The following is a 13907-nucleotide window of genomic DNA, read 5'->3' on the forward strand; positions in this document are numbered from 1 at the left end:
CCTGAATCCTGATTTCTGGCATGCAGACCATAAGATGGAGTGTGGACAAAGCTTGTGAGTTGTTGGGAAGTCCTAGAGTCCTCCCTCTAGCCAACAGAACAGTGCTAGTGTATTTATAAACACTGGGGACAGAGTTACAGTTCAGGGGGAAGCTCTTAAAAGGCTGCTTTGGATATTGTCCCTCTCTCAGTCCCTGTCACAAAGGCAGTGTTTCTGTGAAGCCACGAATCACAGAATCGCTGAGGTTGGAAAAGACCTTTCAGGTAATCAAATGTGGCTGTTTAACGCCAGCTTGTTCCAGCTCCAAGCTTCCAGTTAAACAGGCCTGCATTGATGAATGTTGGGGATTTTTTAGAGCATTTGTTGTTCTCCCTGATCTGAGCAAGTGAGGCCAGCTGGTGCTTGGGGGAGAAGCTGACAGGAATGCGCCTTCTCTGCCACAGGAGGGAGTGAGCACTTTGCATATTAGCTGATTTTTCAGACTTTGAGAAAGCTTATAGCTAATCATTGCTAATTTCCTAATTCTCTGGTAATGCAAATTCCAACAAAAACTCAAATATTTTTTTGATTTGTCCCTGTTGTCATCCAACAGACGCTGCTTGTGTAAGGCTCAAAGCATGGAGTAGGTGATAGTGTAAACTGTTGTACATGGGAAGAAAAACAACTTTTGGATGCTGAGATGGATTTATTTGGAATTTACTGCGTTTCCATTTCACTCTCTTTGCCCTTTCCCCCTTTCAAGATTGCTTGTAGGATCCGAGTGGTCGCAGTTCTCAATATGAATATGAGATGTGATCCCAGGAAATACTCTTTGCATGGGCAGCATTTTCCCAAGGACTTGTCCCTTGGAAATTGCACCATTGTATCTTACGGGATGGATACAGAGCAGTTTTACACAGAACCCTGGTGAAAAAACAAGAGGGGAAACCTCATATGAGGTTGAAGCATTTGTTCTTCTGTACTATATTTCAGAAATATTAACAATATCTGTCTTGTCCTTCCACTGACATAGCAACAGTGGAAATACTGAAATAGCAGAAATACTGTGGTCATAAAAATTAGGTAGTGGTTGGAGTCATTGACTTGGTAGAAGATGGAAGGCAAGGAGAAGGTGGGAATTTGTGCTGTAGGAAAGGAGAAGACATTCTGCAGAACTCAGTTATTTGCCTTGTAGCAGGAGCAAAAAGTTCTGAATTTAGGTGGATAGAAGAAAACATGGCTAAACTACTTGGCTAACTGCAAGGTAATGCATCCTATATGAGCTCAAGATAAATAAATGTTAAATGACAGCTGTTTACCTGATCCCCTGATTTGGACTCCATCGTCAATGGCATTTCCATTGTGGAAGAATTTAACAGGCCCAGAGAGCTGGCCAGAGAAAGGAGCGTACACGGTGGCCCCGTCAGCGCAGATGACATCCACTGCCCGGTGCTTCCCTTTGCCACTGCGTCTGAAAACAAACACATCTTACAGAAGCCTCTGCTCAGGCCCAGTGCTGCAGAGAGAGGTTAGGCAGCACATGGTGTCCTAACGTGTTGTTAGGACAAAAACAGTGTCAGCAAACTGGCTGAAGGATCTGCAAAGGTGTAGGTGAGGCAATGTCATGTAGGGGGGAGAAAAATGTTGGGGAAAAATGCCTTTCTTCCAGGTCTTTAAATAAAGACCATAGAGTCTAATAAAAATACTAGACCATAGAGGCTAATAAATAGAGTCTAAAAGACTACAGAGTCACAGAAAATTTGGCTGTGTGAAGAACATCAAGCCCAACCCTCTACTTGAGTCAGGAGTGTTCCCAACACTAGGTCAGGTCAGGCATGGCTTATTCTGATAAAAAGCTCCAAGCAGTGGTGTCATGAACAATGTGGGCAGCCTAAAAGTTTCTAAAGTCCAATCCTTCAAAGCTGTAATTTTTATGTGACCTAAACAAAGTTTAACTCTTACTTCAGTGGAAGTACAACAAAACCCCACGTGTTCCAATTATTATATTACCTTGGAGCTCCATAGTATCCACAGCCATACTTATCACAGCCTCTTATCTCGTTGGTAGGGTTCCCAGCACACACTGCAGCCCAGCTCCTGTCCTGTTGTGGCAGTGGTGGAACAGCTTTGGAACACAGGAACACAGCACATCAAAGTTAACTTCCAGATTGTTTTATCACTTGCATGTTTGCAACTACTGTGTTTGATTTACAGTTAGGTAAGAACATGCTGACATTACATCTCATGCTTCTAGTTGGATATTTCTCCATAAGATTTGTAATCCTATAGGAAATGTAAATGGAATGTAGACCTAAGCTGGATGGTAATATTTCTAGATTAAGGTCATTTAATATAAGAAAATGCTTTAAATACAACATTTCAAAAAGACTATCACAGGTCCTGGAGTACAAATCTACTCGTGTTCTGAGTTGTGTTTTCTGTTGCTAAGGGTTTTTTTACCAGGTGTAAGCAGATGAGTAGGATCAGAGTGGTCGCAGTTCTCAACGTGGATATGAGAAATAATGCCAGGATATACTTTTTGCATTGGCAGCATTCTCCCCAGTTGTTCCCCTCTGCGGATTTGGCCGTGGTACCGGATGGGGTGAATGCAGACGAGCTTCACACAGTAACCTGGGAGAGACGGGAGAGGAAGCAGGGTCAGGAAACATCAGCTGCATCTTCTCCTGGGGTGAGCAAGCAGCATTCCCTGCCAGCCTCTTACTGGAGGCTGTTAGGATGAAGCAGAAATGTAGTCGAGGTACCAACAATGGTGAAATCAAAATTACTATATTTGCCAGGGCAAAAAGGAAAAAAGGGTGTTGGAAAATAGAGACAGGAAAACATCCTCTCAGCAAAACTGAGGATATATTTCCGGTGCTTTATTTTTACTGTTTCCTATTTTTTGATTTGGGATTGTTATTTTCCTGCTACCTGTTTTTCAACTCCTTTCTTCCCTCCTCTCCAAGAAAAGCATAGGAAAGGACTACATCCTGCTGGTGCTGTCTTCCAATATTTCAGCGTACCAGAGAGGATGTAAGATTAATCAACGCTGTGCTTGAATCAAAGAACCACAGAAACCTTGCTCAAGTAAATGAAGTGATTACTTGTGCACATTTCACAGCACACCCACTGTTAATTACTTGCCTGATCCCCTGATTTGGACTCCATCATCAATGGCATTTCCATTATGGAAGAAGCGGATGGGTCCCGAGAGCTGCCCACTGAAGGGAGCGTACACCGTGGCTCCGTCAGAGCAGATGACGTCCACACCCGCATGCTTTCCTTTGCCACTGTGCCTGGAGGCAGAAATACATAATTAGGGACATCTCTCAAGGTTAATGCTATGTATCAATTGGTCACAATGCAGGATGATAGCTGAAGCTTGTCTAACAAAAATTTTTTACCTGCAATGAAATTGAACAGAAGTAGCAAGCTTGAAGCATCTTTTTTTGTTGTTGTTGTTGCAAATTGTTCACATTACTCGGACCTTCTTCAGAGTGGGATGAACTTTCAAATTTAAGCTTATTTTTTATTTTCCCGAGTTCATGCGGTATTTCAAACTGTTATGGAAAAGTACCATTTTATCCCAAAAAACATGTGTGCCATGTAAAATAGAATCTTGGCTGGCATTTTCTCACTTAGAAATTTGGAAGTTGCATGATGAAGATGGACACTTTTAGAGCCTCAGGGGAGGAGAAGACAAGAAAATGTGGGAGTCATTCTACATATAAAAGCATTTTTTCAGAGAAATATAACCTGTTGTTTTATGAGGTCCCTACTTAAAGACAGCGATGCTGACAGATTTTTAGTTTGTGTAATTGAATTGTGAATCGAATCTACTCAGCTTCCTGTAAGCTGTTGCTGAGTGTTGGTTAAATTTCTGGAGTATATGCAACAAGGGTAAATGACACAAATCCTTGAAATACTTCCATTTCCTTTACTCTTTCTGTGATTCATGTAACAGCCCTGCTCCTTCTCCCCTGCATCTGTCGTCAGCAGTGGTATCACTGTGCTTCTGTAAGATTGCCAAGGAATATCCCAAAAAAATCAGCAAGAGGTCCTGCAGACAACAGTATTCTGTCATTCGGAGTGCCAGCTCTGTGGAGCTGTAGTCTTTCTCGTGCCTGCACATTTATTTAGGAAAGCCAGGTGAGCCCCGGTGGCCAGGCAGCTGTGTTACCTGTCAGCGCCGAAATTCCCGCAGCCGTATCTGTCGCAGCCGCGGATGCGGTTGGTGGGGTTCCCGCTGCAGATCTGTGCCCAGTGCCTGTGCTGCTGTTGGGGCGGGTGTGCATCCAGCTGCTCGGTGAAAACTTCACATGGAAGAGAGGAAAAACAGGAAAAATTCAACCATGTTCTTAGTCCAGTGCAACAGAAAGCGTTCAGGTACAAAATAGGGTGTTTGAAGGGAAAGACGTGAGCTCCAAGGAGTTTGTCATTTCAGAAACTGTAGGTAAAAGGACATTCTACAACCTGCTGGATAGACTTGATCAGTTTTTTCCTGATGTCTTACTTTAAGGTATATACACCAAAAATAAGGCAAAGCTACAGATAAAGACATTTTAAAATAGTTTGTGAAATAAACTATTTTTATTTTCTAATTGTGCTGGGTTGATAGTTGGACTTGATGATCTTAGAGGTATTTTCAAACCTTAATGATTTTATTATTATTTTTGAAACCTCCAACTACTTCAATATATGTCTATTAATGCACGCCTAATTCCATATTTTATAATAGTCATAACTGTCCACATTGCCATCATTCCTCATAAAACTAGAGGGAAAAAACCTCAGCATTATTTATGCTCAAGTGAATTTCAGTAATTCATTATTGTCTGCCTAAACCCAGTGAAGCCCAGCTGCATTACAGCAATCTCAACTCACCAGTGGACACCAAGCTGACCAGAGTGACCAGACTGAGAGCTGGCATTTTGGGGCCGTGTCACCCGTGTTCTTTGATCCAGTCAAAGACATTGAACAGCTGCCACCTGAGGTATTTATGTGCTTTTGAAAGCCCAAGTCCGTTGTCTTGGCCAATCAGTCTCAAGCAAAGTGTTGCAGCTCCAGGCTGGTGGTGTTGCCATATTGGGCACTGTGGTGGTCTGCAGGCTCTGACAGTTGTTAAGGCTGGTTGGGAAAGATGGATAAAATAATTGGGCTCTTAACAGTAAGAGATGGAAATGACCTCACAATTCAGGAAACTCTGGTTGAGCTGTTTCTTAACACCTTTTCTTCCCTATCCTGGAGTAAGGTCACATTTAGGCCAAAATTGGTAGGAACCACAAATGTGGTTAAGAGGATTGAGCTGGAGGGAAAAGGTGGATGTCACCAATTTATCCTTTGCTGCTCATTTGTGCAGCAAATATCCAGAGTGGATGTCACCAATTTATCCTTTGCTGCTCATTTGTCCCTGGGTGTTTGTGCCCACCAGAGCTTTGTGACTGAGAACACAGGAAGTGTTTTTTGTCAATGAGTATTCCCTTGTGCAAAGAAAAACAGATGCTTTTGCACCAAAACATTTCTTTTTTCTGGTTCAGCTGAAATTGTCATTTATTTCACTTAAATTCTTGAAGTCTGTTCACTGATACCCTGGGTTTTTAACAGTGTAATACTTATTAAAACATCTTCAAGTTCTGAAAAAACAGTTCAAACCCATGTTGCATGGGCAAAACTGACCTGGAGTTCAGTAATTCTAGGTTTTAAAGTGATGCCTTCAGTACCTTCTTGGTTTGTGTCTCTGGCAATCCTTCAGTTTTTTTCTGCACTACTTACAAAAAAGCATTAGATTTTCTTTACACACATGTCTTTGATAATAAGAAATTTAAACGAGGCATGGTGCTTTCACATAAATTATTTGATATTTCAAGTTACAGAAACCTCTAGAAGTCCCACAGATTTTATTCAGAGAAGAAACAGATGTGTCTCTGCCCCACTTCCAGTTTGCAAAAGCATCTGTACATTGTGTTTTCTGAAAACCTCCATGGAACAAGCAGTTGGAGACAAATTTTTCACTTGCGCTTCCAAGCTTTTCCTTACAGCCAATATTTAATCCCCAAACAATCTTTTAGCCCTCCCTGGGGTTATGACAAGTGGTTTGGCTGGTTTTATCCCTGCTGCTTTCTTCTCCATGCTGCCAGGAAGAGCTGCTGGTTTCCCCACTCCTAACCACCAAACAGATATTTATGTAAAAGTTAGGTCCCTTCAGTCCAGTTTGGATGGGGCTTTTGGTTGTAATTTGCTTCATATAATGCAGTCTTGGCTGCTAAATGACACAATGTGCTGGTAAGGGTTCTCAGTGGGTATTCAGGGTTTGGGAATGCTGCTTATCCCTGAGCTGAAAGATGGGATGTGTGGCTTTGTATGATCCTTGCCAGAAACAACATTCATTGCTTATTCTCCTTCATTTGACACAAGCTCTCTTCAAACCTTCTCAGCTCTCCTTAACAGCAGGAGTCAGCAGGGGAGGTGGTATGGGTGGCATTTTCAATGAGGATTTCATAGCAGAGAGGCTGTAAAGTGTTTCTGAGCTTGGCTAGCTCTGTACTGGCTGCTGCAAGCTTTTTCCCTACTGCAATCAAAACCACTTAAAAATAAAGATTTTTTTTTCAGGGGATGCCTAGCCAAGCCCATTTGAGGGGTGTCCAGTGGGATTTCTGCAATAATGATCTCTCTCAACCATATTTTATTTCTGATTTATTTCAGTTTGCAGAGGGAGAGTTTTAAATACTTCATTAGATAACTTTAGCCCAGGGCAGACCTGCCTTGAAAAACTACTGATTTTTATAGACTCCTGTGAGCTCACATGCTCCAAATTTTACCAAGGAAAGAATTGCAGCACTTCAATCTGCTCTACAAAGTCTTGTGAAGGAAAGGCTTAGTGTAAAGGCAGCCAAGCTGGAAGGCACAGGAAGGGGAGGTGTTATGGGTGCACAGACACTGAGGAAGGTTTTCCTTCAGTCCTGCTTTGCAGTCTGCTGCTTTGTAAAATGGCTCTAAACTGCCTGCTCTTTGCAATTTTTTTTCCCATCTCTCCTGAGTGCAGGGCTGACTCCAAATTGCTCATAACTGTGTACATTTATTTTTATTTCTTCTCTGTAAGAGATCCTAACAGCATTGTATCTTGCTCCGGTCTTTCAAAAACACATCAAAATGCCATTGCTACTGCAATATATCTAATGCACTTGGGGTAAAGTACTCTTAATAAAACAGCTTTCAAGTGAAAGATGATGCATTTGGGATGCCTCAGTGCCTTCCCCATCTTCCCTGGGTGAGCTGGCAGGTGCAGACCTCTCACCTGGGGCATGGGGAAGCTCTGAACTGAAGCGGGAGGGATTCTGGTGCTGGGCTCAAGATGTTAATTTAACGGTTGCTGGGTGCAGTTGTGAAAGATGAATTGGCACCCAGTAACAGAAGGATATGGAACAACCCCTGGCATTGCACAGTCCTGGGAGCTGCAGTTGCACCATTTCCTTCCCTATGGCGGCAAGCAGGCATGAAGATGGAGGGGAGCCAGGTGGGTTAAATTGGGAAATGCTGATTCCTTCTTTTGCATGGGGTGTGAGGTCCCCCTTTTCCCCCTTTAACATCAGTATTAACTTAAGTGGTTGTGTAAGAAAACCCTTACACAGGTCTTCTGATGGACTAAGCAATTGCTCAGCAGGCAAATGGGAGTGTTTGGGCTGAGATCACTGAATCACAGAGTAACATTTGGGTTGATTTGGGTTGGAAGGGAACTCAAAAACCATCCCATTCCACCCCCCTCCCACAGACAGGGACACCTTCCACTATCCCAGGTTGCTCCAAGCCCCATCCAGCCCAGCCTTGAACACTTCCAGGGATGGGGCAGCCACTGCTTCTCTGGGCAGGCAGTGCCAGGGCCTCACCTTCCTCACAGGGAAGAATTTCTTCCCAATATCCCACTGAACCCTGCCCTCTGGCAGTGGAAGCCCTTCTCCTTTGTCCTGCCACTCCAGGTCCTTGTCCAAACTCCCTCTCCAGCTCTCTTGGAGTCCCTTAGGAAGCGCCTCTCAGGTCTCTCCAGAGCCTTCTCTTCTCCAGGTGAGCACCCCCAGCTCTCCCAGCCTGGCTCCAGAGCAGAGGGGCTCCAGCCCTCAGAGCATCTCCACGGCCTCCTCTGGTCTTGCTCCAGCAGGTCCACGTCCTTTAGGTGTTGAGAACCCCAACAGGCAGAGAGGGTGTTAAGCCTGATGCTGTCCTGAAGAAATCCCTCCTTTGCTGGGTCAGCCTTTCCAAGATACCCTGATTCTGCTGTGTAAATGATGTCATATTTCAGGAGTGTAAACTGCCAGTTACCAGGGCTTTTGGGTGGAACCTGCCCTGCATGTGTCCATAAACCTTGCAAACCTTAGACTAGTCCCCCTTAATTTATTAATTATCTTAACATTATCTCTTGATAAATTAAGTTGCATAGTAGAAGAATGGAATAAGATTTTGGAGGAAAAAAAACCCAGAAAACTGAGATATGCCTGGGCAATGGTAGTGGTGCCTTTGGGCAGAAACATCAGCAAAGCCAGGGCCAAACAGTGAGCCAGAGCAAATCTACCCCCACTCCAAACCCTGTGGTTTCCTTCCAGCCATGCTGCCTCCCACTTCTGCCTCCCCACCAGTGAGGGCTGGTTTCTCCATTGTTTCCTTTACACACTTGGATTCAACCAATGTCCAAAAATTGATAAAGTCCTTCCTCTTTGCTACCTCTGAAGGGCTGCTCCCCAGTGAACAGGATAAATGAGTGCTGAGCATTTATTTCTTGGTCCTTTTACAATCTCACAGCTGTAATCTTGCCAGGTTTGTTGGCAGGTGATTGAAAAGGTAAATCCTCTTCCCATATCTTACCTTTGCCTTGGTCCTTCTTGGCCAGTCCAATGTTTTATGTGGTAACAAGTCAGTGCTGAGCACTCACCTCCCAGCTGAGCTGTGGACAATAGGTTATTAAAAATCCCTGAAAGCTGTTTCTCTGAATAATGAATGATATTCTAATCATTATGAAATGAAATATATTACAAGAATGACTGTAGAAGAATTTACTCCTGCCACTTGCAGTGCAGGCTTTTGTGGTGAAAATCCAGTGGGCATAACGTAAAAGAAATTGCACTGGCTAATAATTCCAGCTTCTGATCGTTGAAACGGGAGGAATTTTGCCCCAGTGATCAGCTGAGCCCCGTGCACACGCTGAGGCTGTAGTTCTGGTGGGCTATCAGCAGGTTGTGCTCGTTGATCAGCAAAGGGCAGGGCTGCCCTGCCGTGCTCAGCAGCTCTCAGGCTCTGGCAGTGGCAGTGTCCTGCCCTTTTTGCCGAGTATCAGCTGAAGACGAAGCTGAAATTGTGCTACTGCACAATTCTGCTTGAAGGCTTCATCTCAAATTTATTTGCCCTTATTAACAAACATACCTCAGTCTGAGGTAGGCTGGTTTCAGTAGGGTGGACTAAAAAACACAAAATATTTTTTGCTCCCTATGTTCTGTCTCCTGGGGAGGACAAAGCTTCGGCTGAACCCTCCAAAAGTCCTTTAAGGCTTGAGGAAATAGAAGGGCATAGCTTAGATTTGGGTTGCAACTTTAGACAGCTAGTCTGGGACCTTGTGATACGACCGTATAAAACAAAAGGGATAGAAGGAAATGAATCTCTGCAGAACCACTGCAGAAACAAAGCAAATCTGCATGGCTGAGTTTGCTAGCTCTCTACTCAAAAGCCTAATTGCCCCTGTTCCTTCCCCACACATTAAACATTTCTAGAACTGTGTATTTTACCAGCTCCTTTTTTTCCCTCCCAGAGTCAGCTACACGTTGTATTTTCCCTTCCTCTAGACCCAGTTAATTTTTAATAGACTGAGAAGATAAAACTTGATTTCCTTATAATGTTTGCCCCAACTGGTCTGTAACCTGAAATAGTGATATTTATTTGTTCTCGTCTGCTGCTGGGTGGCAGCCCCTGCTAAAACGGTAAGGTTTTATGTAGGAGCATCCCCGTGCTGCTGGAAAAACTCTAATTAAATAATGAATCCCTGAAAATGCTTGGGAAACCAGTCTGTGGGACACACTGGAGAAGCGCTGAGCTGCGGTCATTAATGGACAGGTGAAAATGTTACTCTTGGAGGAGCAAAACTGGGGTTGATGAAGGCTCAAAGCCCTGCTGAGTCACAAAAGTCATCTCAGTTCTCATTAGGGTTTGCATGGAGAGGTGGGGGTTTGAGTGGGCTCTTCTCTTCAAATATAAGCTGATAGCTGTGTTAGAACATGGAATTTTAAACAAGTGAATCGTAGGTGGGAGTCTTTCTTTCATAAGGGCAACCAAATTCCTGTTATAAATTTTAAAATATTTGTCAACCTGGATAACACAGGAGACTTCTGTTGAAATATAAGCAAAAAAGCAGAAGAAGGAAAAGTGTTGAGGTTTTTTTCACAACAAATTCTCACAACTCTATTGTACTGACTTGCCTTCAATGTCTGGTCACTTTATGCCTCTGCATGTGGGGCTGGGTATTTATGTGGACATGCTGATTCTTCATTCATAGCAAAATTGAAGTGGTTCCTGGCAAGGGTGAATAAGACACAGCAGGTTAAGCACCTCTCACAGGTGCAGCAAACACCTTTCTGTAGTTAGAAGAAAGAAACATGCTGCCAGGACATACACAGCCCCCACAGAAGCAGCTTCCCTGCTGTGCTAGGAAATTCGTCAGCCTGCAGCACTTGCAGAGCACTTTAGCCCTTGCCACTCCCAGTAGCATGTTGGCAGCCTTGGCCTGAGAAGCCCTCTCCTGTTAATAAGAGCTTGTTGTCCCAGGAAAGTCTTCAGCTGATTTACTAATGGAAAGAAATGCCTCACTTGGACAAAAAGAAACCTGAGTGTGCCAAGGCAATCCTGAGGCTGGAGTCTGGGGAAAAGGAATGAGTTACTTCATCAGTGTTGTTTTATGGCTTTGGTGATGGGCCCCAGGGAAGATTTGGGTTTCAGCTTTATACAGGTTTTTTCTCCCCAGCTGCCTTAAAAAAGCAGAACCTAGCCCAAACTCTATGACAGCACCAAAGAAATTCAAAGCAATTTGTAGTGAGGCAGCCCTTTAATAATGTGATTTTCCATGTTTAGGCACAAGTGAAATTTCTGGCTTATTAAAGAAATCTTCACTTTTGGCTGAAAGAAAGCTCCAAGGGGAGCAAGCTGCAGCAGGGCTCAGGCTGCACTGAGGATCCATCTCCTCCCACCATCCTCTGTCCTCACTGCAAGAGCCCCACCAAAAAGAACAGTGATGGACTGGGCACAGTAACGGCTTTAAGGCAGGTTTGGACCTTACTCTGAGTCTGGTCTTGCTCATGACCAGCAGGAGTTTGTTCATGGATCACCTTTTTGTTCACCTTCTGAGGTGGAACAACTGCTTGAGGCTCAGCGGTGTCCACTCTGCCGGAGTGACTGCCTGTGCCCAAGCAGTGCCCCACAAGGGGGGCTGGAGGTTTGACCCTGATGTGCAGCCTCCTGCTCACAGCTTGGGACAGGATCTCTTGAGGCACAGTTCTGGACATGGAATATCCATATATCCATGGAATATAACTCCTCAGTTACCCTTTGCATGGGCACCAGGACACTGATTTTCACTTCCTCCAAATGGGGCCACTGTACTCGAAGGGTTTGATGTAAAACATCTTCACACAGGATCCTGTCAACACAGGAGAGAGACAGGGAGAAACTTCTTCCGATGAGATGGTTTCAAAGCCTGCCAAAGTTGTAACACACAGTAGCAAAATACAAATGACAATAAAATGATAAGAGATTTAGCAGCAATGCTTTAAGAAGCAGCAAAGAGTTGACATTTGTGTGTGGGAAGAGCTCAGCAGGCACCATCCCCTTTGGGCTCTGGGAAGAGGAGGGGAAAATTATATGCTGGCACTGGAGGTCTGACCTGAAAGAGTGCAGCAAATCTCTAATGCCTTCCCCAAGTAAAAGAGCCCAGGCCCTAGGCAGTCTTCATTTATTTTATGAATTGCGTATTCTTTGTGAAGTCAAAGGTGCTTGCATTAAAGAGAGAAACATCTCTGGACACGTTCTGTACTGATTGTTCAGTAAAAGGCTTTTAAGAAGTCAGGCATGCTGGTAGTAATCAATATGCCTCAGCTGATTCTTGCTTATTCAATCAACATTATTTCTTCAAGAAAATTTTTCCACAACCCTTGACCAGCTGATGATGGGCTGGAGTTGGCTCCAGAGTCTGGTGTTTCAGCTGCAGACAACCCCCTGAGATCAGCAGGATGCGAGGGGCATCGTCCTGGTCCTGTTACATGAGGGGTTTGAAGCCCCCACTGTCTTCCCACACCTTGCTCTCCCATTCGGATCCCTGAGTGATTTTTTCCTCAAGAAGAAATTGGTTTACTGTTTTCCTGCTTGTCAGATGTCATACAGAGGGAGGGGAAAATCTATTTGACAGTAAAATTGTGAAACAAGATATTTAGACAGACTATGTAGGCAAAAAAATGTATCGTAGCTACTTCCATGCGCTGCTTGCCATGCTCAGGGCTCAGCTAAACCAAGCCAGATAACATTGCACCATCCTAAATTAATTTTGTTAATTACAATTTTGTTTGACAGATCAAAGAGGAGAAAAGAATGAGTGAAGTAATTTTATGTTTCCTCAGAAAATGAGTGTTTTTTTCCCTAATTCTTCCAATAAACATCATGAGGGCTAAATACTCTCAGTTCTTTGTTGCACACTCAGTTCAAAGCAGTGGAGGTGAATGCATAGTGGTGAGAGGCCACAGGGAAACCCCCCAGCTTCAAGGGCATCCTTCAAACACAAGCAAGGTCACCAGCCCATGACATCTGTGATACTCCTGTGACCCACAGGAGAGCAGCTGACTTGTGCTGCTGTCCCCCGAGAGGGGACACCATACTGGGCTGCAGGAAAATGTGCTCCAGCTCTTGTGCCACACTGGGAAATTCAGGTTAAGAGCTCTATAGAAATCTGGATTTCCATGCTGCAGATGGGTTTGTCTGGGGTCTTTTCATAAATTTCTGCCTAGCTGCCACTAGTGTGGGAGAAGATGGTGAAGGCAAGGCATGGCTCCTGGCACCCCTCTGGGACAATTGTTGGCTTCACTTTGATTTTGCTGCCTGAGATGAGAGGTGTTTACAGTGAGTGAATTTAACATGGAAAAGACCAAATTACTTGCTGACATTTTGCATTATACCCTGAGCTAAAGAGCAGGGAGGTAAAGAGTGATTCATGAAGGTTTTGGGTGAGCTGTGCGAGAGCAGTGGATACTTTGCCCACCTCCTCTGCCCCCACCATGCTGCATCTCATGGGGGTTTGGCCTTATTGTGTGTATCAACAACATCCCAAGGCTTGGAGCAATGCAGATAACCAACCAATTTCTTCACATTTTCCTTATTCCTACCTGGACCCAAAGGTGGGTTTTTTAAAACTGCAGAAAAAATGTTGGCAGACAGGTGGCAGTGACTGGCAATTCCTGAATTTTGCATTGATGGCAGGAGTGTGGAAGAGATGAAGCAGGACAAGAGGAGCAAAGCAGGGCCAGGGGTTGTGTGGTGGGGAATGTGAATGGTCTCAGTGGAGAGGAGATGGGGGAATTGTGTGGGAGGTAGGTGAGGCAGGATGGGATTTTTCTCATCTCAAATAGTGCTGGGAGACACTGAGAAAAGAGGAAGGGGTGTGTGAGGTACAGGCAATTCTCTTGAGCTGGGGCTGCAGAGCCTACGTAGTGTGTCTGTCTGAAGGGGAAAAAAATTCACAAAAACCCCCAAACACTGCAGCTCTGTAGGCTTTGCAGGTCACCCTGTGGGGCAGGAATGCCCACTGATTTGGGGGCTGCACCAGGGAGGGTGGGTGTCTTCCTTGCAAAGGGGTGAAGAAGAAGCGAAATGGTGAACTGCTTATGTGCAAGTAAGCACCACAGAGCAATCAA

At 44.4% G+C, this 13907-nt stretch overlaps 1 protein-coding gene across 1 annotated transcript; it reads right to left on the reverse strand.

The window, feature by feature from the left end:
- Window positions 1-665: 665 nt before the first annotated feature.
- LECT2 (leukocyte cell derived chemotaxin 2) lies at window positions 666-4951 on the reverse strand. Its single transcript, XM_038150332.1, has 7 exons — window positions 4864-4951; window positions 4160-4292; window positions 3124-3275; window positions 2440-2610; window positions 1990-2104; window positions 1299-1450; window positions 666-903 (listed from the first exon to the last, which is right to left on the reverse strand). Exons 1-7 carry the CDS (start codon window positions 4907-4909, stop codon window positions 713-715), a joined length of 960 nt encoding a protein of 319 aa, XP_038006260.1. The 5' UTR covers window positions 4910-4951; the 3' UTR covers window positions 666-712.
- Between the last annotated feature and the right edge of the window lie 8956 nt (window positions 4952-13907).

This window comes from Motacilla alba, chromosome 13, assembly GCF_015832195.1.
Source record: "Motacilla alba alba isolate MOTALB_02 chromosome 13, Motacilla_alba_V1.0_pri, whole genome shotgun sequence".
Lineage (NCBI taxonomy): Eukaryota > Metazoa > Chordata > Aves > Passeriformes > Motacillidae > Motacilla > Motacilla alba.

What these genes read in the sequence shown, in the direction of transcription:
- LECT2 (XM_038150332.1), bottom strand. Translation starts at nt 4,909, where the DNA reads ATGCCAGCTCTCAGTCTGGTCACTCTGGTCAGCTTGGTGTCCACTG. An exon ending in AGTCCAAATCAGGGGATCAG is followed by an intron (nt 2,611 to 3,123) that starts GCAAGTAATTAA and finishes CGTCTCTCCCAG; the next exon opens with GTTACTGTGTGAAGCTCGTC. An exon ending in TACTCATCTGCTTACACCTG is followed by an intron (nt 2,105 to 2,439) that starts GTAAAAAAACCC and finishes TGTGTTCCAAAG; the next exon opens with CTGTTCCACCACTGCCACAA.